The sequence below is a fragment of the Zosterops lateralis genome, assembly GCF_965231275.1.
Source record: "Zosterops lateralis genome assembly, chromosome: 24".
Classification (NCBI taxonomy): domain Eukaryota; kingdom Metazoa; phylum Chordata; class Aves; order Passeriformes; family Zosteropidae; genus Zosterops; species Zosterops lateralis.
In genome coordinates this window covers 4756746-4774161 of record NC_139784.1, presented here as the reverse complement: position 1 = coordinate 4774161, position 17416 = coordinate 4756746, and the positions used below count along the sequence as shown (strand labels likewise).

General features: G+C 45.0%; 2 protein-coding genes across 6 annotated transcripts in view; one reads left to right on the top strand and one right to left on the bottom strand.

The window, feature by feature from the left end:
• IKZF3 (IKAROS family zinc finger 3) overlaps positions 1–4122 on the bottom strand; it is a 35747-nt gene extending 31625 nt beyond the window's left edge. For 4 of the 5 annotated variants that reach the window (XM_083877599.1, XM_083877600.1, XM_083877596.1 and 1 more), the window contains exon 1: positions 1786–1880. In XM_083877599.1, the coding sequence (XP_083733725.1) occupies positions 1786–1837 (52 nt within the window). In that variant the 5' untranslated portion in view covers positions 1838–1880. Of the gene's footprint in view, positions 1–1785; positions 1881–4055 lie in introns of those variants that run through there. The other variant, XM_083877597.1, reaches the window with a different exon arrangement.
• Positions 4123–6347: 2225 nt separating this feature from the next.
• Positions 6348–13632, top strand: ZPBP2 (zona pellucida binding protein 2; the record flags this gene model as incomplete). Its single annotated transcript, XM_083877818.1, has 7 exons — positions 6348–6375; positions 9551–9676; positions 9974–10135; positions 10871–11140; positions 12145–12230; positions 12821–12998; positions 13532–13632. The coding sequence occupies 7 exons, from the start codon at positions 6348–6350 to the stop codon at positions 13630–13632; spliced, it is 951 nt and encodes a 316-aa protein (XP_083733944.1).
• Between the last annotated feature and the right edge of the window lie 3784 nt (positions 13633–17416).

The window sequence follows — 17416 nt, the reverse complement described above, 5'->3', positions numbered from 1 at the left end:
CTCTGAAGCCAACAAAGCTGCAGGTATTCCCATTGCCCACTCCAGTGCACAAAGTTCAGCTGTTGAGTTGAACTGGAGGCACAGACCTGAGCTGTCCCATTATGTCTTTACTCAAGGCTTCCTTGCCTTGAGATTTCATTGTTAGGAGGTTGAATTCTTAACACAGACAGAGTTACCTGCTTCCTTCCTCCCTTCTTTCCTGTAGCTTTTTCCCCCTCTTTATTTTTTACATGCCATAACATCTTTTATCAGCCTTGAACCTAAAAAATAATTGTTTCTGGAGCGGGAAAATTTCTTCCTGGCAGTTACATAACAGAAACACCCAGGCAACAGGCATGAGGTGTTAACCACGGGTGACATTTACCCCATAATTATCTGTCTTTACCTCCTCTGCATATGGAACTTTTTTGTGGTCTCTGCAACGTTAAAATATAAAGCTCTGGTAACTCTCCAGCGAGGCAGCATGGTATCAGAAGAGGTACTCCAAAAAACTGCATGAATAGAGGGGGGGATAATTTGTGCAACAAAATAAAGGCCTTGCATCATAAAGATAGTCACAGAATTAAATGACAAAATGTTCAGATATTTACTGAATCAATATTTTGAAATAAATAAGAAAGATCACGGAACTGCATAGTTATGGCCCTTAATTTCTCATTTTCATTTTATTATGCCCGGAAAATTGAGGTGAAAGAAGCATATGGACCAATTTATACAGCAAATAATGAGGAGAAAACATCAGTAAATTCTGGGTAAGTGAACAAAATTCTCTCTAATATTGATTTTTACTCTAAACCTCAATGAGTTGCCCAGAGAAGCTGTAGGTGCCCCATCCTGGGAGTGTTCAAGGCCAGTCTGGATGGGGCTTGGAGCAACCTGGGATAAAGGAAAGTGTCCCTCCCCATGGCAGGGGATGGAACTGGAGGAGCTTTAATGCTCTTCCATCCCAAAACATTCTGTGATCCCATGAATACAGACACTTAAACTACACAAACCCTTGTAATTCTTCACACAATTAAAAGAAATCTCCCTTATTCTGTAACACTTGATTTTGGTTTTAATTGCATTCAGAATCCCTGCAGAGTTGCCCCATTTGGGTGATGGGGGTCAAAGCCCCACGCTGAAGCCCCAAGTTGCTGTTGAAACCTCAGCAGCAGTTCTGCATTCCCCTGAGCTCCCAGGAGGTCACAGAAGAAAGGACTGGAACCCCTACATGACTGCTTGAATTCCAGAAATTTTACATATATTCCTGGATAACTATATATTTTTAGGAACCACTGGATTCCTCAGGTTTCCCTGGCAGCTGCAGGACAATTTGCTGGAGAATGGCACTTCCCGAACCCCGCAAGGGCCAAACAGGACCTGCTCAGCCTCCTCAGACATTCATCTCCTTCCTGCTGGGATGGAGTCTATGAATTTATTAATATTTTGTTGAACACAACAGTTTCATGCCCATGATGGCTGCTAGGAAGGCCAACCCTTCGGAAGAGATAAGAACAACGACGCACCATAGGATGTTTCTCTTCTTGCTTGAGAAACATTCTGGTCTTTGTCTCACTTTCAAGCCTCCAACCTCCCCTCACTAGCACCTGGTTTCTTTACAGCATCAGTCTCCAGCAGCTTCTTAGTGGTCTCCTAATATTTAACCTCAGGTCTCTTTCCTGACTATCCTAAGCCAGCTCCTTCATGAAGACATGTGGGTAGATTCCACCCTTGATTCTGTACCAATAAGGCGATTTTTCTACCAAATGTTCAGAAAAACACACGAGGCAGGAAATCACTTACAGAACACGTTTGTCTTCCCAAGCTTCAAAGAGCTCCACTGGCTGGGGTGCATGGGAAGAGAACGCCCGTCTCTGTGCGCTGCAGCCGAGGCACGATGTGCATTTACAAAGCAGAAGTAAAATTCGTGTGCTTTCAAAACCAATCCTTGGCCATCCCGCGTTCTACGTCAATAGGCAAAGGGAGCCAAAATATTCAAATATCTTGCTAAAAAAGTGCTGTGGTATTTTAGTATGCAACACTATTCATACTTTATCCTGGTATTTGGTCAGAACAACTAACCAGAAATTTAACCCCCCTAAAATGGATATTTTTCAGATGACTGATGGTTCCTTTCTGTCCTTAATACAGAATGGGAGGTATATCTTGAGTTGGGAGGTATATCTTGAATTATTACATTTTCATCTGTTTCTCCCCATGATGAAACCAGAATGCTGCCTTTTTCCTGCCAGTTGCACTTTTCAGCCCAACAGCACAGGGAAGGGGACACTTTTGAAAATCCCATCTGCTCTCAGTCCTTCCATCTGAGTATATGGAGTAGAAACAGTTTCCTTGTCTGAAGTCAGTGCCTTCACTGTGTACAACACTCAGTCTTTTCCACCCCAACAAGTCTTTGCCTTCAGCCTACACTGGGACATTAAGGAGAGAGATTTTAGCTGATGTCTCCACTGAATATACTTCTCCAGCATTCACAGCCTCCATGGCTTTCCAAACAGGGCACCTGGGCCAAGTAAACTCTTTGTGGGGTCTCAGATACTTTGCTGCTCTTAAGCACCATGCAATGTGTGAAACATCATGGTCATTTTAAGTGCACGTGTCATTTTGGGAAGAAATCCTGATCAGCAGTGTGTAACTCAGGAGATTTTTTTCATATTGGTACATACAACCTTCTAAACCCAGCAGAATAATTCAGTGGTTCAATATAGGATATCCTGAATAATAGAATATCCTGAGTCAGAAGAGACCCACTAGGATCATCAAAGTCCAGCTCCTGATCCAACCTGTTGATCCCAGCCCAGAACCTGGAGCTGACAGCTCCAGCTGGACAGTTCTTTCAGTAGTCACAAAACCAAACCAGTCATGGAGAGATACAATTAAGTTAATGACCAATTTTCATTCAAACACTCACTCTTGCCAGGGCCTGTCTGCTGCTCTGTGACCCAACAAACCTCCCCACACATGGATAGTCCAGGTCAGCCATGTTACCCCTCAAGGCACAGAGATTTTTCCAAGACCCATGGAAACACTCCTGGAAATTGCTGTATCCAGGGATAACATGTCACAACACTGTTGCGCTAACTTCATCCCCAATGCAACAATTGCAGGCACGTTAATGGATCCTCATCGTCCTCAAGTACAGACCCAAAATCTGAAGGATCATTTCCATGTTCACTTTGAACGCACAAGAAATAAGAACACCAAAGAAAGGACTTCTTAGATAACCTCAGTTATAGTGAACCCTGTTATTTTCTAATTGTAGACTATTCCAACACACCTCACAAACTTTCTTCTCTTAAAAAGACAGCGATCCCAACTCGATCAAGAAAATGAAGCCGCATTTCTAAGTGCCAAAGTGCCCTCAAACCCATTCTTTCAAATTAGTTACTTCTCTCAAACAACAACATTCTCGATTTGGTCAATTCAATGACTGATTATTTACATACAAACAGTTAAAAAGCCTACAGCAAAGGAAAATGCATTTTTAAATAGACATCTGCAGCTAAGTTAAAATAACCAAAAGCCTCAAGTCATTGAGACAGAGCAAAATCTAAACTGGAGCCTTAAAGCTGAGTTAGAGTAAGAATCTGAGTTTGAAATAAGAAACCAAGTGATGCTATGCAAAGCTTCTTTGCCCAGATTATTAAAAACACCAGAAACATTGCTTTTCTATGACAAGTAATTATTCCAGAACCCAATATTAACTCCCAGATTGGTTTTTGCTGGCTCTGAATATTATGGGCACGTTTTACAGGTGAAAAGAAAGGAGACATCCTTGAATTCGTTAAACCCCAGAACACGAACAGCAGATAAAGTGCGCTCTAAACCCCGGCTTTATCACGCGCTTTGTGATATCTCCGAAATTAAACAGAGAGGAGGCAAAAGGCCCCGTTCGTTTCCCGTTTAATTGCTAGACGAGATTCGATTTCTTTTCTGGAGCCTGCGATCTGTTTGCAGCAAGCGCTGAAGAAGCGGCTGAAAGCCCCCGGGCGATGGAGCCGCTGCGGGCCCCGGCGGGGCAGAGGGTCCGGGGGAAGAGCGGGGTCGTTTCTCACCTTCCATGCTCTGTTCGCGGGTCCCAGCTCCACCTGCCCGCTCGGGCTCTGGACTGCCAGCGGAGCGCACCGGCCTCGCCTCCCGCCCGTCACCGTGACATCCGGCTGGGCGCTCGGCGGGCGGAGAGCGGCGCCGGGTGGCGGGGAGAGGAGCCGACCCCGTCCCGGCCCCGGTCCCGGGCTCGCCTGCCTTGGAGCCGCTGCCGGTGCCGCTCGCAGGGGCACCCGCCCCTCGGGAGGGGCAGCGGCGGGGCAGGGGGGCTGAGGGCACCGCGCCTGTTTTAGGGGATTGGGGGAGCCCCCAGCCGCTTTCGTCCCCAGAATGAGCACACCTAGGACTGTGTGTTAAAGTTAAACGGCTGAGATAATGGTAAACAGAACTTAGGTTGAGATGGATTTCTTAAGAAAACAGTGTTGCTACTTAGTAGAAAATCAATAAAACAAAACAAGTATGAATTTCAAAGTTCTCTAGTACAGACTCCGAGAAGAGGTTCATTCCACCTCAGGCCTGAACAGGGCTCTGAGAGACCTGACCAGGTCCAGAATATCCCTGCTGAGGCAAGGGGTAGCAGCAGGTGACATTTAGAGGCCAGTTCAGGCCCAAAACGAGTTAATGAAGTGAGAAGTGAAATTGGGATCTGAGCTCATCACTTGGATCTAAACCCAAAGGCAGTAAGCACGAATTACCATAGATCAGGAGCAGGATAACAACATGGAAACATGATTCTCCTACTCACTTCCTGTGTGGTGCCAACGGCTGCTTCTTATGCTGCTGCTTTTCCATTGCTTGGAAAAAGATTCTAGAAATAAAATGGTTAAAAAAAAAAAAAAAAGGGATAATCAAGCAATCATTGGCTATTCTAGGCAATCTCTATAACCCCCTTCCAGAATAATTTAATAATTAGGCAGGTTTCCTGGTTCTACAAATTTTAAGGAAGCCCTGGAATTGCTGTGCAGCCATCAGAAACCTCTGGTTTCCACCCCAGGATTATCCACAGCCATTTTCTCTTACTGCCAGATTTGTTCTCCGATTTAAATCTCTACTTTCTGTCATGTTTACTCTCGGAGAAACAAATGTATCTTCACTCTGTTTTTATTTTAAGGGCACAAATCAAACAAACCTGTTTTTCCCAGCCTATAAAAATACCCCTGTGCTAATTGTCCCTCTCCTTTGTGTGATCCCACCTTTGGATCACTCACCTGAAAAATCAGAGACAGAACGTGTGGTGTGCAGCCTCTCCAGAGCCCTGCAACAGGTCCTTCACCTGACTCTGCACTCCTGGAAATATCTCTACATATTTCCTAGGATAAAATATTCACCTTTTTAATATCTACTCACTCCATAATGAAGTTTACAACTGCAGATTTTTGTCTTCTTCTACCATTTCTTACTGATACTCTATTAACTAAAAAAAACCAAAACAAATCTCAAGAAAAAACAAACTCCAGTGATCCAGGTTTTAAACACAAATATAAATACCCAAATTCACATTTTATCCTATTAAATCCTTCCTGCAAAGCTTTCTGTTCTTAAAAATAGCCCATTCCCCCTCTTCTTCCCCCCCTCCCCAAGCTTACAAATCTATAATGACAATTTACCAGTCTGGGACTTAGAAATATTATAGCATTGAAAATAAATGAGTCATTTGGCTAAAGACACTAAGAGTTTATAAAGAACCAAAACTGCATCCAAAGCTTTATAGTAGAGATACTATTTCATAATAATTAGCAACCTGGGGACTGATGGGCTGTGCAGGATCTGAAAGGAGCTATAAACATCCTTAGGAACTGAGGCTGCTCGGGCTGAAATATGACTCGTTTATAGCAGACACGTTACAAACTGAATCATTTTGCCTGCACAGTGTCAGCATGAAATGTTCACTTTGAGTAAAACTGAAAACATTCAGCACATGGGAACGTGGGATCATCTGAGGTGGTCCCGGTTCTGACCTGCTCAGCAGCTCAAGGACATTAAAAATGAAAACCCTGACACAGTTCTTATACCTTAACCGACCACTTCAGTTAATGTGCTGATTTAAGGAAGAAGAAAGCTTGAGTAAAACTATTTTCCATCAATAAAGTGGTACCCCATTTTTCACACTTTTATTTTTGTATTCTTTACCAAATTTTTCTTTTCTTTATTAAAGGAAACTCATAACTTAAGTGTTTTTTTTTACATAGAAGCATTGAGTTAAAACTTTCACAGCTGTCTATAAAAATAACTCTTATGCCTGTGTTGGTTGGTTCCATATTTGTTATGCAAATACTGTGACATCATTTTTGGACACTAGCATGGCCTGGAGTGATAAATATGATCTAGGTAGGTAGGATAAATACTATTTTGCTAGTTTCCAGAGCCTTGGCCACTGTTCTGGTCTTGAGTGCCTCGGAGCGTGCCCTGTGGTCAAGCGCAAGGACCCTCCTTTCCCTGCCAGCAGCTTCCAGAGTGTTTCTGTATCACCTGCTCTAGAAACAAAATAGTTACATGTTTAAAAGTTTCAAATCGATAGGTAGCAAGTTTTCCAAAACATGTTGAAAGTTACTTGCAGTGATACTGTGGCATTTGGCTTCATTTTCGAGCCAACACTGCTCTCCCTGATGCTTACTTTCCCTCCCAGCAAGTGACAAAATCACGGAATACCAGAGGAGTTTGGGTTGGAAGAGACTTTAAAAACCATCCAGTTCCACCTCTGCCATGGCAAGGGCACCTCCCACCATCCCAGGTTGCTCCAAGTCTCATCCAAACCCAGTCTTGGACACTTGCAGTGACAACTTCCCTGGTGAATCCATTCCAGGGGCTCACCACCCTCACAGAGCAGATTTTCTTCCCAATATCCAATTTGAAATTCCCATTTTTAGTTGAAGCCATTCCCCTCGTCCTATCACTCCAGACCCTTGTCCAAAATCCCTTTCCAGCTCTCTTGCAGCTGTTTTAGGTACTGAAAGGGATATTTCTTGCTTTTACGTGGAAAAATATGTGTCCTGTAATGACTTTCTCCAGAAACCTGCAGCTGGAGAACACCCAGCACTCGCAGCCCCTCAGGAGGAAAAGCCACAGGATGTGCCCAGCTCTTACTTTCAGTCTTTCTCACAGCAAGTTACAGAAACACTTAATCACAGAATGGTTTGGGTTGAAAGGGATCTTAAAGCCCATCCAGTTCCCCCTCCTCTCCCTTGCTGTGGGCAGGGACACCTTCTCTAGCCCAGGGCAGCTTCGACACTGACAAAGCCATGATGGAGCCTTTTCTGCCCTTGTCCCCCTGTACTTCCTTCTCCTTGTCCCACAGCCAGAGAAACCACTTTAGAGTGAAAAAAACACAGCTCACTGCGCACTGTGGAGGAGCGATGTGGGGCTGAAATGTGACAGCGGGCTCTGAGGGGGTGGCCGGGGCCGTCCTTCGCTGCCAAGCGCCTCAGGGGCCTGAAAGCGAGAAAACAACAACAACAACAACAAAAAAAAAAACCTCTCCCCACAACAAAACACTGTTTAAAAACCTCAGTGGAGTGCTGGAGAGGAAGCAGAATGTATAAAAAACAGTATAAAAAGCACTAAGTGTGGGCGAGGGCTGCGGAGAAGGAGCGAGGGACCCCGACGGGGACGCCTCACCCTTCCCGCCCTCAGCCCTGAGGGGACGAAAAAGGGCGGGAAGCGCCGGGCGCGCGCGGGGATGGAGGCGGGGGGAGGCGGGGGCCGTTAGCGCCCCCTCGCGCCCGCGGCGGCCGTTGTGAGGGGCGGCGGGAGCATGGCGGGGGGCGGCGGGAGGATGGCGGCGGGCGGCGGGCGGCCCCGCTGCCCCCCGGGAGCTCTCCTGGCCGTGGCGGCCGTGGTGGTGGCGGCGGGATGGGGTGAGCGGGGCTAGGGGGTAGGGAGGAGCTGCGGGGCTGTGTTGGTGTGCACTCAGAGGGTGGTAGAGGGGATCGGAGCCCGCTCTGCTGAGTGTGGGGAGGAAAAGCCATAGAAACTTCCCTCAGGGTGGAGGATTGAAGCCCTGTTAGAGGGGACAGAGCGAACATTGGTGGGTACCGCTCCACTCTGGGGACAAATGTCCCCTAAAAACCTTCCCTCAGAGTGGGAGATGAAGCCCCTCAAGATGGGGGCTCCATTTATCCCATTGGTGGGTAACACTGCACTGTAGGGGACAGATGTCCCCAAAAAAAATCTTCCCTCAGAGTGGGAGATGAAGCCCCTCAAGAGGGGACACAGTGAGCTCCATTGACACCCCACTGGTGGGTAACACTGCACTGTGTGGGACAAATGTCCCCTAAAAAAACTTCCCTCAGAGTGGATGATGAAGCCCCTCAAGAGGGGACAGGTGGGCTCCATTGACACCTCACTGGTGGGTAACACTGCACTGTAGGGGACAGGTGTCCCCACAGAACCTTCCCTCAGAGTGGATGGTGAAGGTCCTTAAGAGGGGACAGGGAGCTGAAGTCCCTTAGGAGGGGTTGGCATAACTTACAGTGACACCCCACTGTCCCTCAGGCTCAACTCTGGATCACAACAGTCAGGCAGAACCACCCCAGTGTGCCCATGACCTGAAAAAACCCCTATTTCCAATAATTTTCACCTCTCCTGGGGATTCTTGTCACAGAAACCTTCGTCTGACACCAGTCTGCTTTTCCAGAAGGGAAAAGATGGAGAGACTCCTACCCTGTGTCATCTCAGGGTCGCACTGTGGAGCCTTCACCTTACAGTCAGATTTTATAACTATTTTAGTGGCTTTTTGTAAAGAGGAAGGTTCATCTGGTCTGGAACATGGTACATCCAGGCAGGTTTGCAACATGGGCACGAAAACAATTAAAAAGTGACAGGTCAAAAACATGGAGCCCTGCTTGTTGTTAAAAAAAACATAGAGAAAAAGGAAAAGTAAGACAAAAACAAAGTGAGGCAAAAACCAGGGTGAAATGAAGGACTAACTGTCACACATTAAGATAGATCTCTAATATTCCAATTACTTTTCCCTACAGTGAGAGCAGAACTGAAGGAAGAGCAATATATTGATTTAATTGGAAAGAATGAAGTTTATGGTGACACCAGGCATGAAGGTACATTTGTCCTTCTAGTTTTTACTGGAATTTGGGGTTTTAAACCCAGGGAACATTATGTAGCACTAGTGCAGGTGGAACCCTGTATGCACAGGAACAAAAGAAAGGGGGATGAGGATGCACATATATTTGTCCCATAGTGCTGCTGGAAGCACTGATGAAAATTTAACATCTAAATGAGGGTTTCAGTGAAAAACTGGGTACTTTTTTTATGCCTGCACCACAGTTTGTGTGTGGGACACAAGTGCCTCCCTTTAACAGTCAGCACCAGCCACACTGTGGACAGTTCCAGGATATTAATTAAGAACAAATGGAGATTAATCTTTAATATTACACTTTGCAAGTCCAAAACTGAAAAATACACTTTAAACACAATTTTCAATTTATTTTTATTTGTGGTTTCATTTAATTTCAGCATTTTACATAATTCACCTGATTCTGTATTGCAGTGAATGTGTATGTTAAGGTGTTCACAAACAGCCCGTTCCTGGTCTGTATGGATTTGGCTCTTTCTCAAGAAAGAATAATAGATCCCAACTATTTGTGGATTGGTCCAGATGGAAGAGATTTACAAGGTTAGATGAGACTAAAAAAATCACATATTTTCCTTGTTTCTATTCACACCCCCCTTAGCCCTTTGCCTGCTATTTCCACAAGTTCTGACATTAAACTCCATTTCTCTTCTCCCTCTAAAAGTTCCAAATACTTGAGCTAAAAGGAAATTCATAGTAAATCCTAAAAGTCAGAAATTTTAGATAATTTCAGGCTAAAGGGAATCAGCATCATTATGCACAGGAACAAGATTTCATCTTCAAATGTTCTAAATGCATCAGCAAGTGGACATTTCCTGTAATCCAATATTTCTATTTTAGGGCAAGAATACGTGAATCTGACAGAGACAGGGAAGCTGATGGTGATGGGTTTCAGGGTGTCAATGTCTGGTGCCTACCTTTGTACTCTCTCACACAAAGTCATCGAAACTTCAACACAGGAAGAAACAGAATTGGTTGAGGCCTATAAATTCATGGTTTATGGTAAGATTGCTAAGTTAGGAGTAAGCACATGGCCTTTGCAGGTCGATAGATTTGTGAACTCTGTGTTTATTGCAAGGCTTGATTAAAAAAAAACACAAAAATAATTCGTTAAAATGTTATCCCAGAATAGATTTATTATTTTTTTTAACTTATACACACACATGCGCCCTCTCACAGTTTTGGAAAACATTTAATATCACTGTTCCCAAAAATATATGGCAATAAAATAATCTTTACCCTTTGGTACAGTATTAACTTCAAGAATTCCAGAGTTATCCAAGATCTGCACCCCAGGCCCTTCCACCTATTGCAACCACTCTTCACCAGCATCACTTCCCACTCACAATATAACAACCCAAAGATGCTTGAGAATCACTTTTAAATAACTTTTAAAATGTTTAAAATAGATTTTAAAATAATAATAAAATTAATCCTACACCATAATTGCAAAAAATTGGCACCAATCCATTTCAGACACACAGCTTTGCAGACATGCTGGTTCTGTGCCATTTTACTATTTACCACCTTTTTTGTTTTTATTATTTGGGAACAGCTTCTCCAGTAAGTACATAAATTCCTGTACACTTCAAACTAAACTGTCTTTTGTTATTGAGTCAGCTCTGTCAAGGATGAACTGTTGTGACATAATTAATGACTGTGCTTTATTTATTTGTTTACTTACTTTTGAATCACAGCCCATATTTCAGATTCAAAGAACTGATAACCTGTCTTAAGATTCGATCTGTGATTACACCCCAGACTCACACCCAAGCTATTTCCTCCCAGCCTACAGGGAAGCCGACCATGCCTATCAGGTGACTGTTCGCTTTACCACAACACGCTGCAGGCTGAAAACCAACGGCTTGTTCGTCGAGAAACTGAACAAAATCCTCAACGGCACCATCTCCCACCTGACCTGCCACATCACAGACTCGTCCTACAAGTGCTACTCTATCAGGACGCCAAAGAACGGCCTCCAGTATGAGCTGTTTGTTAATTTTCTAGGTAATCGACTTCAGTGCTTGTTTGGGAGGGATCGTTTATTGTTATAAACAATTTGTGAGTGCTATTGAATAATGTCTGAAAAACAGCGGAGTCGAGAGCACTTCCGAAAGTTGTTCCGGGTTTTTTGGGGGGTTTTTTTTTTGAGTCCCTGTATTTTTTGTTGTTGCCCACAGATGGAGCTAAAACGCAGTTTTTATGTTAAATTTAGCGTTCAAGTTTTTGCAATCCTAGCGAGAGCAGTTACCACCAAGGTTAGAGAGGAATGTGGGAAGGAGACAGCTCATAATATGCCTTGATGTCACTGTCATGTTTAGATTTTCAGTATTTGATTTTTAGTAAGTCTGGGACCACTCTGGTTTTAGAATCACAGAATGGTTTGGGTAGGAAGGAACCTTAAAGCTCTTTCAGTTCCCCCTCTGCCATAGGCAAGGACACTTTTCACTAGACCAAGTGGAAAGTCCCATCCAACCCAGCCCTGAATTTTTTGTCTGATTCTAGGAAACTCCACAGAGCTAAAGCAGGAGCCTCACAGCTTCCTCATGGCAATACTAAGGTGGTTTAGCCTCACAAGGCTAAACAGACAAGTTAACAGACAAGTTAAATTAGCCCTGATGCTGCCTAGAGATGGTTTATCACTGTGAGAAGGAAGATACTCTTTAATTATCTGACCCCATTTGGTCCTGTATCTGTTCTCACCACACACCAAGAGGGACCATCCAACAGGTTACGGAATAGTTTTCTGGATATTTTCCCCTAAGTAAAGTCAAGAAAATTGCATGACCCAAAGATTTTTAATTTTACATAAAACTCCAGACCTTTTAGGATCCTGAGGGTGCTGTGTGAGACATTAGTTCCATTCTCTCATACTTCCCCCCTCTTCCCCCAGTTTTGTATTGGTTGACATCTGACTCTTACTAATCAAAGGAAGGAACTGGATAGAAACCACAAGGACCTAATCTATCTTTTTTTCCCCTTTTTTCATGGGTCTTTCTTCCTCTAAACAGTCAATCCATTCAGACCAGGATGGGAAGAAGTTTGCCACAGGATTCCTTACGACTGTGAAGATGTGACAAACAGTAGAGTCCGACAGGTTCTGTGTCAGTCCCTGCCTCTTGCTCGTGTCTTTCCTGCCTCTTTAACACCCACCTCTGCCTTAACTCCTGCAGATATGACTTGTAGTAATCCATCTTTACCCAGATTTTGTGGGATTAATGCTGTAAAAGATGATTCACGGATTTAAAATAATTCCATTCAGGAAGAAAAATGGGTTTAGAAGTCAAATTAATACAAATAGCTTAAAAAAGAACAGCTAAAAAAATCAGGCTCATTACTTGCTTTGTACTTGCTTCAAATTATAAAGAAAGATAAACATTATTATTTATATTGAACTTCCAGTCCTCTTAATGGTTTTTAAAATTTATGATTTGGTCAGTGGAATGCAATTTAAAGTCTACTGTAGCCAATTTCTAAAATCTGTTCTCTCTGCCTTCTAAATATTAAATCCTGGGATCAGCTCACATCTTAGGTCTGATTCCAGGCCCCTTGAAGCCAAGGAAGATTCCCTATTAAGGTGACAAGTCAGTGTGTGGAAATCAGGACCAGAAAACATTTCCTGCTATTTTTAAATCAACAAAAATCAACTGACTGGTTTTTTATTCTCCCAATACTTCTGAATTTTAGGCAGCAGAGCGAATTGGAAAGTTTTTCCATCAGCTGAGGGACATTTTGAAGAATGAGTTTCACACTGTTCCTACAATACAGTACGTGGAAAACAGTTTCTCCATGACTCCCATCGACAGCTGCCGGCCAGGTTTTGGGAAAAACCACCACACCCACCAGAACTGTGCCAGCTGCTGCGGTAAATATAAAATCCATCCATTTAAATATAGCTCATTGATTTAAATATAGCTGATTAGCACCAGGCACAGAGCTCTGGGGAGGATTAGGGAAATATTGGGGTCAAAAGCAGGGATATTTCTGTTCATCCTTTGGGAAGACATTCGCATTGTGGATTTAAAGTAATGATAGGAAATGAGGCAGTGGAGCGTGTCAGTGCACTCACAGGTGTAGCTGCATTTCCAAGCAAAATAGAAGCAGTGCAGTGGGTTTTTATCCTTCCAGGTCACTGGTGAGTGACAATCCTCAGGATCCAGAGCCTGTAAGAAGCAATTCCCTTAATGAAAGTCCTGCTAGAAAATTCTCTGATTTTTCAAATTCTTTTGCAGCACCTGCTGCAGGTTGTGGAGTTGGGGGGAATTTAGCCAGAGTCTCAGGGAGCTCTGGAAGGGAAGAAGCTCCCACAGGGCCCTGGGAAGGCTCATGGGAATGTCTGATGGGCCCCCCTGAGAGGGGGGGAAACTGGCTGGAACCCCAACTCTGTTCTCTTCACAGTGGTTTGTGGTCCTGGAACTTACAGTCCCAACAATGAGGTGACGTGTCGGACCTGTACCAGTCCTGGAGCCAGAATATACGGAGCAAAATCCTGCTATTAAACTGGCAGAGACTGGAAAACCAAAGAGCAGCTGTGAAAGAATTCTTGGTGTTGAGGTGTTCTTTTCATTTTAGCTGCCAATCCTGGAACCCTCCGTTCCCTTTGGAACAAAACATCCTCATTCATACACCCCTAGGTTTTCCCGTGTTTCCAGGGATCCCTTAGACTGGAAAAAGGACTGCTTAAAACACAGCATTCGTGCAAGGAAAAGTAATTAAATGGGAAAAAAAGGAAGTTTGTCACGTGGCTTAGTGCAGAGTCTGTTTCTTGGTGGTGGCACCAGACACGCCGCAGCTTTGTGCTGCTCAGAGAACACAAAGGAGCTACAAACAATTCCAGGCAGGACGGCAGGTGGCTGTGGTGGAGTTATGTGCCAGACTGGCATATGTCAAAATCTCTGTGAGGAATTTCTAGCAGATATTAACAGAATTATTTGATCTTTGAGATTTAAAAGCATTACTTCCCCCCCCCCCCTTTTTTTTTTTTTTCCACAATTCTTTCACTGTTTCTGAAATGTTCCAGCCTGGACATGAGGAGAAAGGAAAATCATGTCTCCAAGACAAAAGAGAGGGTGAGTAACAGATTACACAGCCCAGCATTCGGGAGGATTAAGGACCCAGGTTATGATTCTCTCCTTGTCCCCAGAATAAAGAGGGAACATTCCAGAGGGAAGCAGAGAGCCCACAGAGCCTCTTCCACCTCCTCCTGCTGCATCTTCCCCTTCAGCTGCACCAAACCCTCGTGCAGGGCCCGGCTGGCCCCAGGTGCTGCAGGAACAGACGATCCTCTTACACCAGCTGTGAATTCTTGACCAGTTCACCGGATGATACAAATTGCCAAAGCACTGAGCTAATGGGAACGTTTGCTTCCCAGAGAAACCTCACCCCAACCCGGTTTGGAAGGTTAGCTGCTGGATCTGCAGTGATCCATCACCCCGCTCACAGAATGAGTAAAGATTATTTGACCACTATCAAGAACTTTGTGTGTAACTCCAGCTATTCCCCAGCCCCAGCTGAGCCTCCCATGGCACAGCTCCTGGAACATGGCCTTTCAGAGCTTCTTTCTAAGCTGTTCCCTGTGGGAGTTTTGACCTTCCAGACTCACTCTGCTGAGACATCAGAGAACATCAGAGGACTCCATTTCTATGCACACACTGAGCTGTGGAAAGCAGTGCCCAGCTTTCCTCCTTTTTTTTTCCACAAAGGAAAACTAAGTCAAGCAAAAGAAGCATCTCCCACTCAACATACCCAACTTCTTAGAACATCTTGAAATTCCTTGGTGGGTATTCATCCAAAAATCGACCCGATTCAACCCAGTTTAACTTATCCATAGTGACAGGAACACAGCAGGAGATGGCACGGGCACAGACCCCGCTCGGAGCTTTTCAGAGTCATTACTTATTAAATACTGAGGAATAAAGTGTGCTGTAATGAGCATTTCCACTGCCCTTGGGCTGATTATCCTTGCTGCCAACTGGACACCGCGCACGGCTCAGGCTGAGACAGATGAAGCAGCCAGGCTCGGCGGTGCTGCCTGGTTCTCTTGGCCTATTTCAGCAAGAGGAAATGCCACACGCATCAATTATGAGAGGAAAAAAGCTTCAAGTACGTACTAAGTGCAGTGGAAAGTCACAAATGAACTCTATTCCCTCCTGAAAGCTCTTAGAGCACCTCCATTTCTTCAGTGGATCTCAAATTGGAAAAATTTAAGTTGGATACACAGAGGAAATCCTTCCCTGTGAGGGTGGGGAGGGCCTGGCACAGGTTGCCCTGAGAAGCTCTGGCTGCCTCTGAATCCCTGGAAGTGTCCAAGGCCAGGTTGGGTGGAGCTTGGAGCAACCTGGGATAGTGGAAGGTGTCCTTGCCCTGACAAGGGGTGCAGCTGATGAGTTTTAATGTCTCTTCCAACCCAAACCACCCTGGAATTCTATGATTCTAAAAGTAGAAAAATAGCTCAAATATTTAAGTATCACATTGCAAAGGAGTTTGTGTCAGTAATTCTGTGGAGACTCATAAAAACCTGACAGGAAGTGACTTCTCTCTGACCTTTCCTGTGTGAAAGTCCTCTGCATCCGGCCCGAGCTGGGCGCCTGGGGCAGCAGCTGAGCCTTTCGTTGCTGACACCTTCCCTCACACCTCTCTCTTCCCTGCCACAGCTCAGGATATACAAATCCCTGTGATCAGCTCTCACCTCAACTCTTCCCATCCCTCTCTACCTCCCACAGCTGCAACAGCTCCTGAGGAACTGTGAGATCCCTTTTCACTGCTTTAAACCCCCCTCAAATTCTCCTCTTCTGCTTGGCTCTGGCTTTACGGGAGGAATCATGGAAACCTGGGCTGTGCCTGATGCTCTTGGTGAGGTGGGGAAGCTGCATCATCCCTGTGAGGTTCAGCCCTGTGAACCCCCACTTTAACCTGCCCTGATCCCACAGCTCAGACCTCACTCCGTGCCAAGGACCACCACAACACCTTGAGAACACTGAGGAGTCCTCACAAATAATAAATGTAGAACTTCAAACTTTCTATCCTCCACACAGACTTCCTGGATCTCAGCACATACTGACAGCACACGAGAGCTTTGAAACATCCACAAATGGGAAAAATAACAGGAATAATCTGCCAGCTGGAAGCTGCAGCCCATTGTTTTCCCATCAGAGCTGCCTGGAACAACCCACTTGAGAAACACTTAAAGAACACGTGTTCAAACATTCACTGCAGAGCTGGAAGTGGTGACGGGATTCATCCTTCGGGTGACAGTGACACTTTGCTCTGGTGGGAAAGTTGTCTTGTAACTCCCAGCAGCAGCTTCATTAACCCACAATTGAGATTTTCCCCTAAATTTAAGCCAAGAGGAGTTGAAGGAGCCACAGTCCTGCCCAGGACACAACTCATGGCCCCTGCTCACAGGTGATAAGGAGAGAGGCTGTGGGAGGCAGGAAGAGCAGGTGCCCTGGGATTGACACATCCCAGGTACTCATCACACCTGGAATGGGTGTGGTGCAGCCCTGGCTAATCCAGCCCCCAGGAATTCCTCCAAGGACACATCCAGGAGCTGTTTTGGTGGAAAGTTCCTTGAAAACAAAGCTTGACCAAGAGTCAAGGGTGTTCCAAGAGTGCCCAGGTGACACTGAAGGTGTCACAGCCACAGGCCCCAGGTGCTTCCACAGGAGGATGAACCTGAGCCCCAGACCATGGAGGCTGATGGCCCTGAGTCTCCTGAGACAGGAAAAATACCTGAAACTATGACATTTCCCTCTGAGAGGGAAAACTTTGAGGGTCATGCAATTTTATTAATTCGTACAACTTCATCTGAAAAGAACAGCTGTTGGACAGCTGATCCCTGGACTCAGCCATGCCTGCCTTGGACGAGTGATGAGAGGGAAAATCACCAGGGAGTCTGGTGGGGAGTGTGTGGCTGGCTGAACTGCTCAGCTCTCTACCACAGGCAGAGGAAGTGCTATTGTGACTTTTAGATCTGCTTCACTTTCCTACCCACTGAAATTAAATTTTCTCCTGCCCAAGGAGGAAACCATTGACCACACAATGTGCCCAGCAGCCTTCCTAGAACCACTGGCATCATCGGATTAATGAATCCTGTGCAGGCAGTGAACAAGGATGATTCATTATTGGCAGCAACGCAGCTGTACATGGAATTTTTGGGGGGTGAAAAGAAATAAATAAGGTCCCTGAGTGAAAGGCGGGTGATGAAGTGTAGCCTGGCTTTAATCCCAGTATAATTGCTGCCATCACTCCTAATTATTGATAAATATTTTTCTAATTGTGGAA